Raw genomic sequence first — 17,578 nt, forward strand, 5'->3', positions numbered from 1 at the left:
GTCCAAAAAAGAAGTCCAGGTCCGCTTAAAATATTCCTGCTAACATCATTGTTGCGAGTATTCATACCATTTAAGGCAAACTTTAATTGAAAAAGAGAATTCGAGTCGTCATGGGATATTTATTTAGCATTTATCATGTGGAGCTAAATTTCAGAATCAGTAGGTGAATTGGGGAAGGAAACACTGGCAGTTTGGAATTTATTAAAAAGCAAAAGCCAGTCATCCCTAGGATATAATCATATGACTTTGGAAACTAATGAAGTGTCCTTGGGGAGTGTCGGTTTACAGGCTCTAGAATTGAGGTCGGTGGTACTGACAGCATGGAGAGAAACGTTAGGTAATATCAAGGGCTAGAAGAGATACAGGTATCAGAGAGGAATTAGGTTTCAGTTAGATGCCTTGAATCTTTCACCTGGTTTGCAGAGGAATGTCACCCAAAGTTAGCCGAGATGGCTGCGTGTGACTGTGTTTGCGGGAGTGTGTCTGGAGCGCCTCTGTGTCCACGTAAACACATGTATTTATACACACGGTATATAGAAGCAGACAGCCAAGCAGTGACACCGAGTGAGGCTGGTCAATCAATAACCAGCTAAGTTTTGTTCTGCTCCAGCAAAACGATGACTTGCTCCAGTAAGTGCTAACAAAGGCCCTTTTCCCTGTGCTCTGCTGTGGGAGAGAGCACTGTTAGTCACGCTTCATTAGGCTTGTTTACAGAAAAGAGCTGGTCTCTAAGCACGTTATTGAAATACTTGTAACTCTGTGGGGCTGTTTTCTTCCCTGAAAGATAAGAACTTTGGAATGTGGGATGGGGGAGGGTGGGAAGGCAGCCTCTGACCATTGTCATGAAAACTAGTCTGCTCAGCTGGGGTCGGAAAGATGAGTTTGCATGTAAGCTCTATCTGCATCCCCCGTCTGGTTTCTGTTGTCGAGGCATTGGGGACCTTGAAATTTGCTTTTTGGTAATTTAGACAGATGTCGGGTGTTCAGTTCGCTGTCCCCGAAATCTTGATGTGAGGTTTCCTTACGCCAATTCAGAGAGGAGGCTTCAGGGATTTAGAACTGCATTTCTCAGTGGCTTTACTGTTGAGTGCTGAAATGAGGAAACGTTTGCTTTAAACAGTGGATGTGGTAGGAAGGATGACTTTTTATTGGTTGAAACTGGTGGTAGGTATAGAAGTAATAAAAGTTCTTTTTTAAAACATTGAAGTATAGTTGATGTACAATGTTGTGTTAATTTCTGCTCTACAGCAAAGTGATTTGGTTTACATCTATACATACATTCTTTTTTAAAATATTCTTTTCCATTGTGGTTTATCATAGGATATTGAATATAGTTCTCTGTGCTATACAGTAGGACCTTGTTGTTTATCAAATAATAAAAGTCCTTAGTATTGGAATTTGCAGCCCCTAAGATTCTCAGAGACAGATAGATACACCACATGTTCAATTAGCGGGGTCACCAGGAATACAGGATAATTAGTACAGATGCCCATATCTGAGGTTGCTTCCCCGGAAGCAACGCAGGAGGCCTTGCTTGCTGCTGGCTGTATTTCCCAATGGGGGATCCTTAGTCCGTTGGCATCTCCCTCCATTCTTCAGTGGGTGGACCTCAGTTACAGGGAGAGTCCAGAGGTGAGGAAGCCAGAGTTCATTTGCTGAGTGACTATCTTATGTCAGTATCCCATTAATTGCTTTCCACAAATTACACCTTCTTTGATATTCATATTATTCCTACTCTGTAGATGGGGAAACTGAGGCTCTGAGAGGTGTAGTTCAGGATGAAGCAGCTACGAAGTGGGCTTTGAGCCTGGTGGGTCTGTCTCCAGAGCCATCTCTCTAGGCGTTTAGGCTGTTCCGTTCCATCCCCAGGCACTCTGAGTCTTTCTTCTTCCGTTGTCCGGTCCTTGAAGTAAAATTGACTGCAGACTGAGCTTGATTAGACTTAATCCTTCAGTTTATTTTTGCTTTTTCTATTACATTCTGAACCTGAGCCATAATTATGTGGCTTCACTTACCAGAGGGTGTGAATTACCTCCCATGCTGCCTGCTGGCCATGGTCACCTCCAGGTGAGAACAGGGAGGGTCCCCAGTGACAGAAACCTCACTTATCCCATTGCCTTGCATTGCGAGGCTGACTCTGGCTTCTCTGACGTCCGCGTTCCGCATTTCCTTTTTAGATGTGCAAAGATGGTGAGTCTTAGGGGACACACAAAATACACCCCTTTGTGTGCCAGATACATCAGAGCCTTCCCGTTGACGTACACACACACACACACACACACACACACACACGACTGAGAGAGGCAGTTCCTTGTTTTTCAGCTGCTGTTGTAAATCGCTATTTTAAATTTCAGCAAGTGGAATAATAGCAGAGTGATCATTTCCAGTAAATGCTGTTGGCCTTTGTAAAGAATGGCTTGTTCAGAGGTTTTATGATTTACGGGGACACAGCTGGTGGCCAGCAGAGCTGTAGGAATGTGTGCTCTCTTGGGCCCAGTAGAGCTGCAGATGAAAAGGGCCCAGAGCTGGCACAAAAGCAAATAAGCGCTCTGGCTTTAAATAAAGCATCATAATTTATGTGAAGCCTGGCTCTTCAGTCCCAGGGAGATACATGCATCAGTAGCAGCTTTTTGGTATGAGCATAATTGTCAATTGGTTCCCACTGTCTCCTTGTATCTCAAGGACTGGGGATGGTAAGAAATTACTTTAAAATGCAGTCCTAAAATCTCTAGTTGTGTTAACGCAGATTCTGACAAGCAATTCACTAGCATTTAAATCTGAAACTGCTAATCACCCACGAGATTGATCTACAAGAGGTCTGTGAGGAAGACAGGTGATGAGAGGTATTGGGAGAACTGATGCCTTCATAACCCTATTCCGAGCCTACCCCCTTCCCCAAGTGTGTGAGGGTTTTCAGTCTTAGATTTTATTTCCTTTGCATCTTTCAGTCTCGTTCATCTCAGTGATTACTTTGCCTCCCCTCTTGCCCCTTCCTCCACTGCTCCTGCCACGGGGGAGCATTGGGCATGAAACAGACTGCAGCCTGCAGCAGGAAACAGGGACAGGGCAGGTATCTGTTAAATGACCTTTCAGATTCATGGCTTCCTGCGCCTTCCTTCCTCCTTTTAGCCCTAAGAATACTCTCTTTTAGGGGCAGTGGTGTAGAGGGGAAGGTTCTGCCTTCAGGATAGTTTATTTGTGGCCTGGTTTTCCTGTTCTATTTACCTGTTTTTCAAGTTGCAGAAACAGCATTGTGGAGATCCTGGATGCAGAAGTTGTCAGCTGAAAAGATCCTGTAATTAATATTAAGTGCAGGAAACGACTGGGCCCGATGATTTGAAAGGCCTGCGTTCTTCCAGTTGCTTATCTTCAGTGGCCTGCGAAGCTGCAAGTGGGAGTGTATAGAGGCTGTTTCCCTCTCCTCCTGGGGCATGCTGGCTGTGTGCTGTCTGCCCAGGGCCCCTAGCTGTCTCCTAAAATAACCCTGTTAAAGGAACGATGTGTCAGGAGGTAATAAAATAACAACCATATCGTTATCGTGGCTCATTGCAGGCCTACTTCAATAAATACTTATCAGATACCTTTCCCAAACTTTGGAATGCTTTTATTTAAAGGAAGAAAAAATGATCTCCCAACGAGCTAATAACTGAAGCTTATGAGACTGGATTGGGGCAGGGGAGTCCATTCTGTTACTGTTGGCATTGAACCCTCGTCTTCCCAGGGAGAAAGAGAAGGGGGCGGGGCGACGAGAAATCATTCTCCTACTCTCATGAGGAAGTTGTGCCTCCAAAAAGGAGAGGGCCCGAGAAACCTGCCAGCACTAGAAATCATTCATCTAAGTGCATCTGATTTCACATAAACTAATGCCTGCCTGCAAAGGAGGAGGAGAAAATTCAGGTTTAGAGCTTTGCCCTGGAAACCAGAGTGGTGCTGTCGCTTATCAAGCCTCAAGGATACCTTACTGAGACTTTCAAAGATAAGAAATGAAACCTCTTTGTACAAGTGTGTATGTGTGTACATATACTCTGCACAGGTACCTGTTCAGTTAATGCATTTAAATTGCTCCAAATGTCTGTCTCAGAGACTGTGTTTTTTCTGTTCTGTCTCTTCTCTCTCTCTCCCTCCTTCATCTTTTATCTTCAACCTGTTGTGTTCTGGCTGAGCCCTGATGAATCACAATCTGAAAAGCATCTTCTTGGGAGCACAAGGGTGGGGGGCTGAGGGGGCTTTGGACGCAGCCTGGCTATACCCCCAAATGTCTATAATGACACCTGTGAACTATGAAACTTGCTAAAACATAAGTACTGATTATTTAAAAGAAGTAAAGCATCTCTTAGTAAATATTTGAGCTCTAGTGATCTGTTTTGATTTAAAAAAAATTATATCTTGGGCTATCAAAATTCTCATGAAGGCTGAAACTTGTGTCATTCTCGGTCAGTGAAAATACTGTCACCATCCACATAGGTGGTGCAGGCTCCCATGCAAATGTGTGGGACAGCATTTCTGTGTTCCCGGTGGTGCCTTACAAAAAGAGCCTTATTCCTGCTCCCCCTTTTTACCCACAAGACTTCTTCACAGGCCATTGTATTTTCTAGAAGAGGGGAAGGATAACGTTTCTAGGGAAGTGAAAAAAGAAAAGCAGCGAGAGCTTCTTTGCGCTGACCAGTCAACTGGATATCGACCACCTGTCTTCACGGGAAAGAAATAGATGGCAGTGAATAAGCGAGAGTCTAGTTTTCCAAGAAGCTCAATGATTTTCCCAAATCAATACAGCTCATCAAGCCTCAGAACAAAGGCTGCGGGGGAGGTGACAGTGATGGAAGTGGCTTTCTGCTCTTTTGTGTATTAAACCATAAGACCCATGGGGAAACAAGGTTTCTTTAGCCAAGTTTCCCCACCCCCTCTTCTAGGGCTTATTCGATGTATTTAGTGGGGAGGGGGGGGAATCCTTTCAGGTTTTTTGTTTTGTTTTAAGATCTCCATAGATTCTATCCCGATGATCGAATGTACTTTTGAAAGAGATAAGCACAGTCAAGTAAGACAGAACATCATCTTTTAAAATGTAGATTACAGCAGCCTTTTGCCATTGCTTTTCGGTATTGGTTTAACACATTTATTTGAATTAAGGTCTTACATTGTTTTCTTGTTATTTAGGGAAAGGCTTTAGACGAACCAGAAAGAAATGTCTCAGTGTTCAGATTAACCTCTGGCAAATAAAGAATCATAACTGTCCTCCCATAAACGGACCTTGTTCCTAATGTCCTGAAAATAACACCGAACCCTACTAGGAATGCTGAACTGTCATTGGAGAGGTTATAATTAACGTAGACAGCGTGGTGCCAGCCTTTTCCAGCCGCCGACAGAGAACATCTATCCAAACCAGCAATTTTTAGCCCTTCACTCCTTTAATCTTTAAGCTCACTGTGCTTTCATAAAGCAGGACATTAACACCAGAGCAGTGCGTCTCTGGGGTTTATGACTGGGGTGGCGGCACACTAGGGCATAAAGCGTTCATTACACTTCCCCTTGTTAATACTGCCCTATCTCCCAACCCCATTGCCTACACTATTTGTTCAGATAAAGCCCACTGTTCAGGGTGACTAATCGCAGCACTGTGTTCCAGATGGTTTGATTACAGGATGTGGTTAAAGTGACTCTTCAAACATTCAGCCCAGCAGCAGAGCTCTTTAAAAAAAAAAAAAAAAAAAACTGCATTTTCTGGTCATGTTGCAACACTTATTTTCCTGGTCCTGGTGCTCCATACATCCTTGGCAGAGGTAATAGGAAGGTCCCTCTGTTCTTTGACTGTCAGGTACTTCATTGGCAACCCAGTTGTGAATTTAAAATTCCCCCCAATGATTATAAACTGAACTTTGTCCTTTGAAGAAAGACCTATCTGAAGGTTTGAAGCTCTGAAGCCAGAAACATGAACAAGTGTACTAGACAAGACTCAGCTTTTTAAAAAGTACCAGTATTGGGCACAACAGAATTTTAGAAGGAGGGAGTTCAGTACAGAGGAGTGGTGATAAATCCTACCTTGTACAATAGTCACGTTGTATAAAAATAGAGAGTAATGTGATATCCTAAATACATGAACTTTATCCTGTACTCAGGAAACAGCATATTGTGGCATTTCTATTGTCGCTAATGTTTCTACTAGAGAAAAAAAGAAAATGGAAAGAAGGAAAGAAATGTGTACACTTAAAAAAAAAAAAAAAGGATTGTGGCATAAATGGGTTCCATTTCGGTGTTAACTGGAGTGAGGTTTCTGTTTACTGCACAAGTGCACACCCAGGCCATCCAGATGTGGCAGTGTGAATAAGAGGGCCAAAAAACGATGTCGGATTCCAAATTCGGCATTTGCAGTGCTTGGCAAAAGACTTCTGTCCCAGGGGTGAGGCACTTTAAAAACTCTGAAAGAGTCTGTAAACTCTACTATAAACAGAGTTAGGCTGATCCGCTGGGAAATCAGGCATTTGCCCAGTTCTTGAGGAAACATCTTCACAAATCCCAGAAACAGTAATTCATAAACCATATTTATAACATCTTCAAAGCAAAATCTCTCCACGGAGAATTCCTATCATCTTGAAGCTAGTGGGAGACGATGCTTATTGGAAAAGTATGGTAATCGTGACAAGAAGACACTGGGTAGCATTCCCATCTCGATTTTCTTCAGTCATCATCTAGTAGCCCCTGGGAGTCGAATGAACTCCCTCCATGTGCTGGGCACTGTGCCCACAGGTACGGTAGGTGCAGACAGTGCTCATGTTTTCAAGGAGTGGAGTTGGGTTGGAAGAGACAGGCCTCTTGTGTATATGAGTGGAGTAAGGTTTTAAAGGGACCGTGTAGTTTAAGACAGTCTCCGCAGTGTTCAAACAGTCAGAGTTTATTTGCTGCTCACCTAATGGAGTGAATTCGGTCTTCCTGTTGGATGCGGGTTCTCCTTGTCCCAGCTGAAGGAGGCTCTGCCATCTTCTGTGACCTTCTGGGTTGCTGTAGTCTCCATGCCAGCAAGCCAGGAAGGTGAAGAGATCTGAGGCACAAGCACAGGAGATTCTTCTGGGTCAGGCCTGGCAGTGGCACTTATCGGGTCACTTGCCTTTCATAGAACTGAGGGACTGGAGCACGTCTAACCGGTAGGGAGGAGGCTGAGAAAGTGTCTAGCTGTGGACTCAGAGGGAAACCATGGATTCTGGGGAGCATCCACTGGGGAGAGGACTTGGATGGAGCATAGTGGGGACTCAGGAGGGAGTGGCTGTTTTCTGGCGGTATGCATGGTCTGTGTGTCTGGAGAGGATTCATAGAAGAGAGAACGTTAGACTTGGTCTCTGCTTGGTCCTAATTCATTAGAAACCTGAACTTTCCTTGGGGATTTGGTCAAGTCCATCTTTAAAGGTTTTTTTCCCAGGGCAGTTAAAAGTGCGAAATCAAGAATGGTTGAAGAAACTTGTTTTGCTGGAGGGGAAAAAAGAGGGCAACTGGAGGCAAAGGGAATATCGACATGGTCATTGTCCTTGCGTGGGTGAAAGGCTGTCAAGTGGACTGTCTGTAGGGTATCAGAAGGCACATCCAGGACCTAGGTGTTCAAAGACAGATTGTAGTTCAGAACCAGGGACAACTTTTTAACAAGATGACTGGAAAATACCAAGACAGTCCTGGGTCCTGGTGAGACACTGCCCTCCCCCGCCCCCCCACCTCCACCTCGTCAGTGATGAAGCAGGCGGGAAAAGGGACACACAAATATGAGGGCCTTGCACTACCCATTGGCCCCTGTCTCATAGCTATTCTATCCTTGTCTCCATCATGGTCCTCTCTCCCTTCAGTAGCTTGTGACCTACAGGTTTCTACTCTTATTATCAACTTTCCCTTCTATAACACTAGCTCAGATTCCCAAAGCACGTCCTTGTTTAGTTACCTCTGCTTCAGTTGCCCATCACTGGACCAGTCAGAGGAGGCCAGGGTTAGGATAAGTGGTCTAGGAGCCTAGTCACCTGAGACTACCCTCTGAGCAGGGACTGTGGGCAGGGCAGTTACTATGAAAGTCACATCCTGGGTCTAGTTTAATGAGATGGATTAAGGGGCCTACTCTCTAGTATGGGTAATATGCAAACCATACTTTCACTTCTGGAATACAGGGTATCCCTATGTTTGGCTACAAGTTTGCAGACTCTTAAAAGTATAGAGTTTGTATGGAGTTACAGGCAAAAAACATGGTTGATTCTGTAGCACCAGATAGGTTCCTAGTGTTGTATACTCTGTAGATGCACAATAAATGCTTAATGAGCCTGACCATTTCTCTGGGAACACTTAACTGCGAAGTATTGACAAGAGGAGATAATAGAATACTGTGAATGTGGAATCCTTATGGGATCTCAGGGCTCTTTGGGCTTTTATAGAGGTAAGGAAAGGGCTCAGGTTATAGAACACAGACCACCTTCTTACTAAGTGTCCAGTAGGTAATATGCTTTGTGGCAGCAGCAGCTTAGATTGTGTACCAGTATCTAAGACATACCCTTAATACAAAGAAGAAAACCCTGTGTGGGAAGCACACCCAAAACCATCTGTTGCTCTCTTCAGCTTTATTTTTACTTTATTGGTAATAATCTGAAGATATTTTTCAAATATAAAGTGTTACAGGGCAGGCATTATTAGCATTTTGAGAAAGATGATGCCCAGTCTGTGGGTGGGAAGGGAAGATAATAAATCTGGTGGGATACCTGAGAAGATAAAGATGAAAAGGACTTGTACAGAGTGTCCCCAGCACCTTGCAAATTGGCCAGATGTTTGAAGGAATACATGTGTAGTAAGAGAAATATTAACTCTTTTTGGAATAAATGTACATTTGTTTTTAGTTTATATATGATAAGTGAGAAAAATAACCATGCCCAGGTTTATAACACTCAAATTTGGGCTTCTGAAGGACTCATGTTCATGTTGGGCATTTATGCCTTTAAAAAAGTATAGCCTGCTTTATATGGCCATGGGTTACAAAGTGTTCAAGATGCTGTGACTTCAAAATGATAAGCCGTTTATATCTTTTAGAACTAAACATTACCTTTGTACTTGGCCCCTCACAATAGGATGTTGTCTAAACATAGACTTCCTGACAAAGAAACAGTACACTTTGTAGTTTATATGAGAAGCATTCCTTAAGCCTTCATTCCAATACAGAGCAGATTTGGCTGCGTAAACATGTGCGTGCGTGTATTCGCACGTGAATTCTAGGCAGACATAAAAATTACGTGACATTGTGGACTGTGCATATAAGGAAAAATAGACCAAGCACACGTATTTAATTAAGAAACTGTTCAAAATCTTCCAGGGAGTAAAGCACTTATTTTGAACATTTTTTAAAATATAGAGGGATTCTAGGAAAATTAGGCTGACTTATTGAGGCCCTTTGAAGTTGAAAATAGACTTTTTTTTTAAAAGAATGATAATGATTATAATACTGTCACTTGTACTTAGATAGGAGTGTGGCTTCAAGAAATAGTGTCAGGCGATGGGAAGAGTTTTGCAGCGTGGAAGTTTCAACTTGTGTTTCTCCCATGTGACAGCTTCACCTGATAACCCCACCTAACCAACGATTAACTGTGTGTTGGGGTCCCGGCCTTCTCTCCGGCCCCCACGTTTCCCTTTGTCCTGTTCCGAGACCAGGAATTTGATGCTGAGGGCTGTGAGCGGGCTGGCGTGATGTGTGTGCGTGGAGCTGCGCAGTGTGGGTCGTGCTGGGAAAGCCAGCACGGTCACGCGGACAGTAGGCTTTCAACACACGGATCAGCCCGCGTTGATTTACGGAGCTGGGCAGCCCTCTGTCCCCAAGAGAGCCCCGGCTCAGGGAGCGCGCCCTCGCCTCGTGGCCAGCCCGCCACCGCGGCCGCCTCTTCCCCTGGCGATGCTCCTTTATCCCGGGCTGCTGCCTCGCTGGTCCGGGCGGCCGCCCTCGGCTCAGCCAATCAGGCGCCGGCGTTCCCAGCAGGCGTCGGCCAATCCGCGGCCATCATTTGCTGGAAACGCGAAACCCTTTGGGGAAAAGCAATAACAAAAGCCTTTCACTGCAGACAAATGTTAAGTGTCTGTGCAGACTTTTCCTGTTTTTAATTTTATTACTGTAAGAATGGAGGGTTTGTTGTTTCTTTCATGTTTCCTTTCAAGCAATTTTAATTATACATTTGTGCTACATCAGGGACTCTGGAACGCGGTGTTTCAGCCTATTGCGTCCAAAGCTAAAATGCAGTACCCTTCTGGCAGTACAGATAGATTCCTGCACTGTAAATATAGCTGACATGCTAAAGAATTTTAAGCAGCTGCAAAGGTCTTTGACACCACACACAGTGCCCCAGAGAGCAGATGATGAGAAAACCAGCTCGTCTTCCCCTTCTCCTTGTCTCCCACCCCCTCCCTTTTCCTGAAGGGATGTGCTCATAAAGAAGCCTTTCCTCCAATTGTTCCGTCTTGTGCACATTTTGACCAAATGCCTAATTACCATCGATTCTCATCTCAATAAGAATTTTTATACTCAATGGCTTTAATTTTTTTTTTTCCCTGAAGGAATTAGAATGGAGTCAACTATGATTTGAGGAAATGCTTGCTTTGCTTCGTGCTAACTCCCCCTCAAACCCCCCTCCCCCCCGCCCCCCACTGATATAGTGAGTAAGTTCAGCTGTCACCTAAGTAATAGTAACACAGACCATATGGGAAACAATTTTTAAATCTCTTTTTGGGCCTTTTGAAAGAAATCCTTTCTTCCCCACTATTTGAGTCCCAACGATGCAAATATTTTACCTGCTGTTAAAGACATTCCCAAGGAAATGAGTCTTACCTTGTGAGGTGTCCCTTACCACAAAGGAGTTCAGTACAGATTTTCTGCAGAATTCAAAACGGCAGTGAGCAAGCGAGTAAACCAGCTAGAAATAGACTTTGAGTATTGCCCCTTGGTGTTTCCAAGAAAGAAGGGGGAGTGGTGCTTTATAGAAACTAAGACACACTTAAATACTTTATTTCTTTACCCTAATATTTTATGTGTGTCTCAAAATCTAGGTCCTTTTACTGTATGCTTTAAAGGAGTGAGTTTAAAAAAATACGGCACTTGTCCTCTAGAGAAATAAAGAGGATGTTATATTTTGTTTCCCTGTGACATTTGGTATACTAAGTGCACTTAAGTTTAGTAATTCACAGATGCAGTGCTAAATTAAATTGTCTGTCTGCAAAGCAGTTGGGAAAAGCAGAATGGCTTGCAGGAAACAAGCGTGTTGGTTTTGAGGTTGTTTTTTTTTTTCTAATCCTCTGTGGCAAATGCTTACTAAAGTTGATTCTAAAGATAACCCCAAGAGCAAACCTATTGTGCACATTTATTTTCTTAAGAGGGCTATTTTAGGAGTCCTTAATATGAAACAATACCAAACAGTGAAACAGATACCATACCAAGGCTGATTCTTGTCTCACAAAGCCAGAGAGGGGAGGATTAGGAAAGAGAAATCATAGCTGATTGTCTGCTATCTGAACTCCAAGCTCCCGCTTTCCCCCCCTCTAGACCTATTTTTGTGCATGCGCATCATTTTTTTCCTAAATAAAAATCACCGTTATTTTATATTGTTGAATTGGAAGCAAAACCGTTCCCTTTCAGTCACCTTCTGGTTTAAGCGCTGGTAACTGGGGCTTAGTTTTTGTTGGCTGCTTGCCAAACGAAAGCAATTATGTGTAATAATAGAAAAATTAAGAGGTGAGTGTTGCTGTTTTACAGCAGGACATGGCAAAAACCATTTCCTTCTGTCAGCAGTATCTTGATTACACTCTCACACGCAGCCCTTACCCTTTTGTACCACGCGCGTATGCTCGTGAACACACACACACAATTTCCTGTGGGTTTTTGCTTGAGGTCACTGAAACCAGAAAGAGGAAGAATGCAAACCACAGCTTTTGAAAGCAAATGAGAATAGAGCTTTGCTGGTAAAAAGAATAGTAATAATAAATGAACTGGAAATAGGGTAATTTGTGCTAACCTTGGTCCGTCTTCATTCCCCACTCCTGCAGGTGTCCTAGTGGTCAATGTCACGTGGAGGAACAAAACTTACGTAGGGACCTTATTGGACTGCACCAAGCACGACTGGGCCCCTCCCAGGTAGGCATGGAGCCTTCGATTTCAGGCTCTGTTTTTCTCTCCTCCTTCCTCTTCTTCCCCTCTCCTTCCCCCATCCTCTCTTTGCAAGGAGACTACAGAGAGAGATGAATAATACATAAAAGTCAGTTTGTAATTGAAACCAGGCAAAAGAGCAATGAGCAATTCAGGGTTGAATACAGTAAAATGCAGATGCTGGGTTGCTTCTTTGTAGGGAGATCGCTTCTTCCTGTCCCTTCTCTTTCTCCTTTGTTTTCTTTTTCTCAATATGGGAATTTGAACTGGATTGGAAACTTAGCTACCCGAGCTGGTTTTCTGAGGATGAGCATAAGCCATTGGTAGCCTGTTCTTTTGCAGGTGTTGAAATTGTCAGTGGAAGAATTGGGTGACTTTTCTTTATCTGGGCCCAGCCCTCAAGCTGCTGGGGTGTTGCCTGCTCTTTGCTGCATTGCGTGCCTTGTGATTTCACTTGGCTCCTTTGGGGATGCTCGTTTTGACATCTGTTACTTGCTTCCCTAGGTTCTGCGAGTCACCGACCAGCGACCTGGAGATGAGAGGGGGCCGGGGCCGGGGGAAAAGAGCGAGGTCTACCGCAGCTGCCCCGGGCTCGGAGGCCAGCTTCACAGAGTCCAGAGGGCTGCAGAACAAGAACAGAGGGGGGGCCAATGGGAAAGGGAGGCGGGGCAGCCTCAATGCCAGCGGGCGAAGGACACCCCCGAATTGTGCCGCCGAGGACATCAAAGCCAGCCCCTCCTCCACCAACAAAAGGAAAAACAAGCCTCCGATGGAGCTAGACCTGAACTCCAGCTCCGAGGACAATAAGCCCGGGAAGCGTGTCCGCACAAATTCAAGAAGCACTCCCACCACCCCTCAAGGGAAACCAGAGACGACTTTTTTGGACCAGGGCTGCTCTTCTCCAGTGTTGATTGATTGTCCGCACCCAAACTGCAACAAAAAGTACAAGCACATCAACGGCCTCAGGTACCACCAGGCTCATGCCCACTTAGACCCAGAGAACAAGCTGGAGTTCGAACCGGACAGCGAGGGCAAGATCTCGGACTGCGAGGAGGCCTTGAGCAACGTGGCGCTGGAATGCAGCGAGCCAAGCACAAGTGTATCGACTTACGAGCAGGTGAAGGCGCCAGTGTCCCCTGGCTCGGGGAACCCCCCCGGAACCCCCAAGGGGAAGAGAGAGCTGATGAGCAATGGCCCGGGCTCTGTTATAGGATCGAAGCCTGGGAAGAATTCTGGCAAAAAGAAGGGCCTCAACAGTGACCTCAACAACCTTCCAGTCATCTCCAACATGACGGCCACTGTAGACAGCTGCTCGGCAGCAGACGGCAGTTTGGCTGCTGAAATGCCCAAACTGGAAGCAGAAGGCTTAATCGAGAAGAAAAATTTGGGAGAGAAAGAAAAGGGCAAAAAAGCCAACAGCTGCAAAATGGACAAAAACCTCTCGAAGCTTAAAAGTGCCCGGCCCATTGCTCCCGCTCCGGCCCCGACGCCGCCACAGCTAATCGCCATTCCCACTGCAGCCTTTACGGGCACCACCACGGGGACCATACCCGGACTGCCCTCCCTCACAACCACGGCGGTCCAGGCCACACCAAAGAGTCCTCCGTTAAAGCCCATTCAGCCAAAGCCCACGATTATGGGGGAGCCCGTCACCGTGAACCCAGCTCTCGTGTCGCTCAAAGACAAAAAGAAAAAGGAGAAGCGGAAGCTGAAGGACAAAGAAGGGAAAGAGACGGGGAGCCCGAAAACGGATGCGAAGCTGGGCAAACTGGAGGACGCCAAGGGGGCTGGCAGAGATGTATCCGGGCATTTCTTAAAGGACCATCTCAACAAGAATGAAGGGCTGGCGAACGGACTGTCCGAGTCGCAGGAGAGCCGGATGGCCAGTATCAAAGCCGAGGCTGATAAGGTTTACACTTTCACCGACAATGCTCCCAGCCCTTCCATCGGCAGTGCCTCGAGGATGGAGTGCAGCGCGTTGGTGAACGGGCAGGCGCCCGTGGCCCCGCTGCACGTGCTGACCCAGAATGGGGCCGAGAGTTCCGCAGCCAAGACGAGCAGCCCTGCCTACTCGGACATCTCTGATGCTGCCGATGACGGCGGTTCTGACAGCAGGTCGGAGGGCGTGAGGTCAAAGGCCAGTTCCCCGTCAGATATCCTTTCTAGTAAGGATGGTGTTGTAAAAGGGCATTCTTCAACGACAGCACAATCATCTCAGATGAAAGAGTCTCACTCTCCCTATTACCATGGCTACGATCCTTATTATTCTCCAAGTTACATGCACCCTGGGCAGGTCGGTGCCCCTGTAGCTGGGAACGGCGGGAGTGCGCAGGGAATGAAGATCAAGAAGGAGTCTGAGGAAGATGCAGATAAGAAAGACAAGGCAGAGCAGCTCGAGGCCAAGAAAGTGGACCATAATTCTGCATCCTTACAGCCTCAGCACCAATCGGTGATCACGCAGAGACACCCGGCCCTGGCTCAGTCACTGTATTATGGCCAGTACGCCTACGGGCTCTATATGGACCAGAAGTCTCTGATGGCCACCAGCCCTGCCTATAGACAGCAGTATGAGAAGTACTATGAGGACCAGAGGCTGGCAGAGCAGAAAATGGCCCAAACTGGGAGAGGAGACTGTGAAAGGAAAAATGAGCTCCCCTTGAAAGAGCTGGGCAAAGAGGACAGTAAACAGAAAAACATGCCATCGGCCACAATCTCAAAAGCTCCCTCTACTCCGGAGCCTAACAAAAACCATTCTAAACTAGGGCCGTCAGTGCCTAATAAATCTGAGGAGACAGGTAAATCACAGCTTCTCTCCAATCACCAGCAGCAGCTTCAGGCCGACAGCTTCAAAGCTAAGCAGATGGAAAACCACCAGCTTATTAAGGAGGCTGTAGAAATGAAATCTGTCATGGACTCTATGAAGCAGACAGGTGTAGACCCAACCTCGAGATTTAAACAAGTAAGATTGTGGAGTGTGGTCCCCACAGGGAGAGAGCAGTCTGAGACTTGTACATGGCTGGGCTTGATCTGGTTAAGAGTTCTTCACAGGAAATCCACCCAAGGGTTCCTTAGGCTGGATTCCTCTCCTCCTGAAAAATAGTTTAAATGAATTCTCGGGAGTTCTTGTGTACCTCTGAAATGTACATTGCTCACGGTTTCCTTGTCATGTTGTGTAGTGAAAAGAACCTTGGCCATGTGCTTTGCAGACTCATGTTCCCTGCCATGAACTAACTGACTCTGTTGAGATCCCTTAACTTCTTTCTGAGTCCAGAGTGAGGGAATTCTACCCCATAGTGGCTGAATTCTCTTCTAACTCTGAGATTCTGAGTCTGAGCACTCAAACGATTTGTTCTTTTACATTTTCAAATTCATTTTGGCATCTTCTGGGCATATTAAGACGGGGACCTTAAATTCACATTTCCCACTCATCTTTTTAATGAAACTCGGGGTGTCTTGAGGTGCCTAGGGTTCCGTTTTATGTTCTACATTAAGGGCCCCAGAGCAGAGCTCAGTGCTTCTCGCTTGTGAGGAGAGCGGGGAGTCTGGGTGGATGGGCCTCAGGCAGTCACCCCAGAGCCCCCCTGGTCAGCCAGTCTGAGGTTAAATGTGCCAACACCTGAAAATCGGTCACCATGAAACCACACATGTGCCAGCTCTTTCTGTCACAATTCAGATGTCCTGACTCAACTGCAGTCCCACGAGTATTAATTCTGGTATTTCCCAGCATCCCAGCCCCCACTGAGAGGGAGGGGTCTTAGAGGTCCCTGGTGAATCAGAGCAACAGAATCCTTTCTTCATGCTCATTTCTGTCCCAGAGTTGGGCCTTAACCCTAGATACCCAGTGGGTTTATATCATGAATGGCATGGGCGGGTCACAAAGGCCATTTAAGGACCCTCAGTTTCCCCATTTCTGGAGGCTCGACTCAAGCTGTGACTTCACAGGGCTGCATTAGAACTGTACAATTTGGTAGATTTATGGATGCCTTTGTTTCCTGGTAGAAAAGCCATAATGTGTCCTGTTAATTTTTAATTTTGTTTTGATTAAGATATTAGCACATAATGAGACGTGATGCAGTTATATTAAGCCTCAGCTGCAGTAGGTGAAGAGAATGTATTAGGAAACCAAGAGTTTTCCCCTCTAAATGATGTAAATTGATACAATAATTACTTAAACCGTAGTAAAACTTACTTAAACAGTAAGTAAAACATTGTTACCAGCTTGAGTTTTCTGAATTCTTTTTACCTGTGTGAGATGTTAAAAGGAAAATGAGGTTAGATTAAATATGTCTGAGGATGTTACTTAATGTTAAGAATTGACATTAACAGCCCAGCTCTGAATTCCAGCGGAGCTAAGTTTTGAAGCTCAGCTCCACAAACTGGGCAGCAGTGTGACCCTGATATTACTTGAGCTTGAAAAACTTAGCTTTTGTCTTCTGTAAAAGGGATTATTAATGATGCCTACCTCAGACATTACCTCCTCCTGTAAGAGGAGGCGGTAAAGCTCATTGCACAGTGCGAGCATATAAATAAATGTTAACTTAGAAGTAGTAGTAATCGTGCTGTCATGGTGATGAATGAGCTTTTCTTGAAAATTGAAATTTTGAAACAAGTCTTTTTTTTTTTTTTTCAAAACCAGGATCCAGATTCAAGGACATGGCATCATTATGTATACCAACCCAAATACCTAGACCCGCAAAAGTCAGAAGAACTTGATAGAGAAAAGAAACTAAAAGAGGATAGTCCCAGGAAAACCCCCAACAAAGAGGGTGGTGTGCCCAGCCTTCCTGTATCGTTAACGAGCATCAAAGAGGAGCCCAAAGAGGCCAAGCGTCCTGATTCTCAATCCTTGGATGAGAGCAAGCTGAAAAACGATGATTGCAAGACTCCCGTGAACTGGAAGGACTCTCGGGGAGCCAGAGTGGCCGTCTCCTCCCCCATGAGTCAGCATCAGTCCTACATACAGTACTTGCATGCTTACCCTTACCCGCAGATGTATGACCCCAGCCACCCTGCATACCGGGCTGTTTCTCCCGTCCTAATGCACAGTTACCCTGGTACGTGTCATGGGTTCTCACTGTATTGGAGGGAAGAGGCTGTGTTCAAATACTAGCTATTTTAAAACTCAGGATAAATTAGATGCTTCCAGAGTGACCTTTGTTTGGCTTGTATTTAATGCTACTTAAAGAAGTCCCAAAGATGAAACGGATTTCATGGAAGATTTTTCTTTTTCTAGACGAAATGTCAAGAGTCCTTAGCTCTAGTTTCCATAGGCTCTGATGGTCTGCTGCAGCCATTAGGCTGACAGATACTTTATGGCCTAGGAAAATATTCTGAGCACTTACTGTCATAATCCTAACAGTTACTATTCCTTGGAGTTAAACGGACACATAAACATATGAAATGGCTGGAAGCTCATTTTTTTTTTAGAAACCTCTGATCATCAGG

General features: G+C 45.3%; 1 protein-coding gene across 1 annotated transcript in view; it reads left to right on the top strand.

Moving 5' to 3' along the window:
* The window catches only part of ZNF608 (zinc finger protein 608), a gene marked incomplete at both ends in the record, with an annotated part of 101,029 nt that overhangs the window by 81,778 nt on the left and 1,673 nt on the right, over window positions 1-17,578 (top strand). The window contains 3 exons of the mRNA XM_079701565.1: window positions 12,034-12,121; window positions 12,638-15,092; window positions 16,770-17,187. Of these exons, the coding sequence (XP_079557691.1) occupies window positions 12,034-12,121; window positions 12,638-15,092; window positions 16,770-17,187 (2,961 nt within the window). The remainder of the gene's footprint in view (window positions 1-12,033; window positions 12,122-12,637; window positions 15,093-16,769; window positions 17,188-17,578) is intronic.

The sequence above is a fragment of the Hyperoodon ampullatus genome, assembly GCF_949752795.1.
Source record: "Hyperoodon ampullatus genome assembly, chromosome: 4".
NCBI classification, from domain to species: Eukaryota; Metazoa; Chordata; class Mammalia; order Artiodactyla; family Ziphiidae; genus Hyperoodon; species Hyperoodon ampullatus.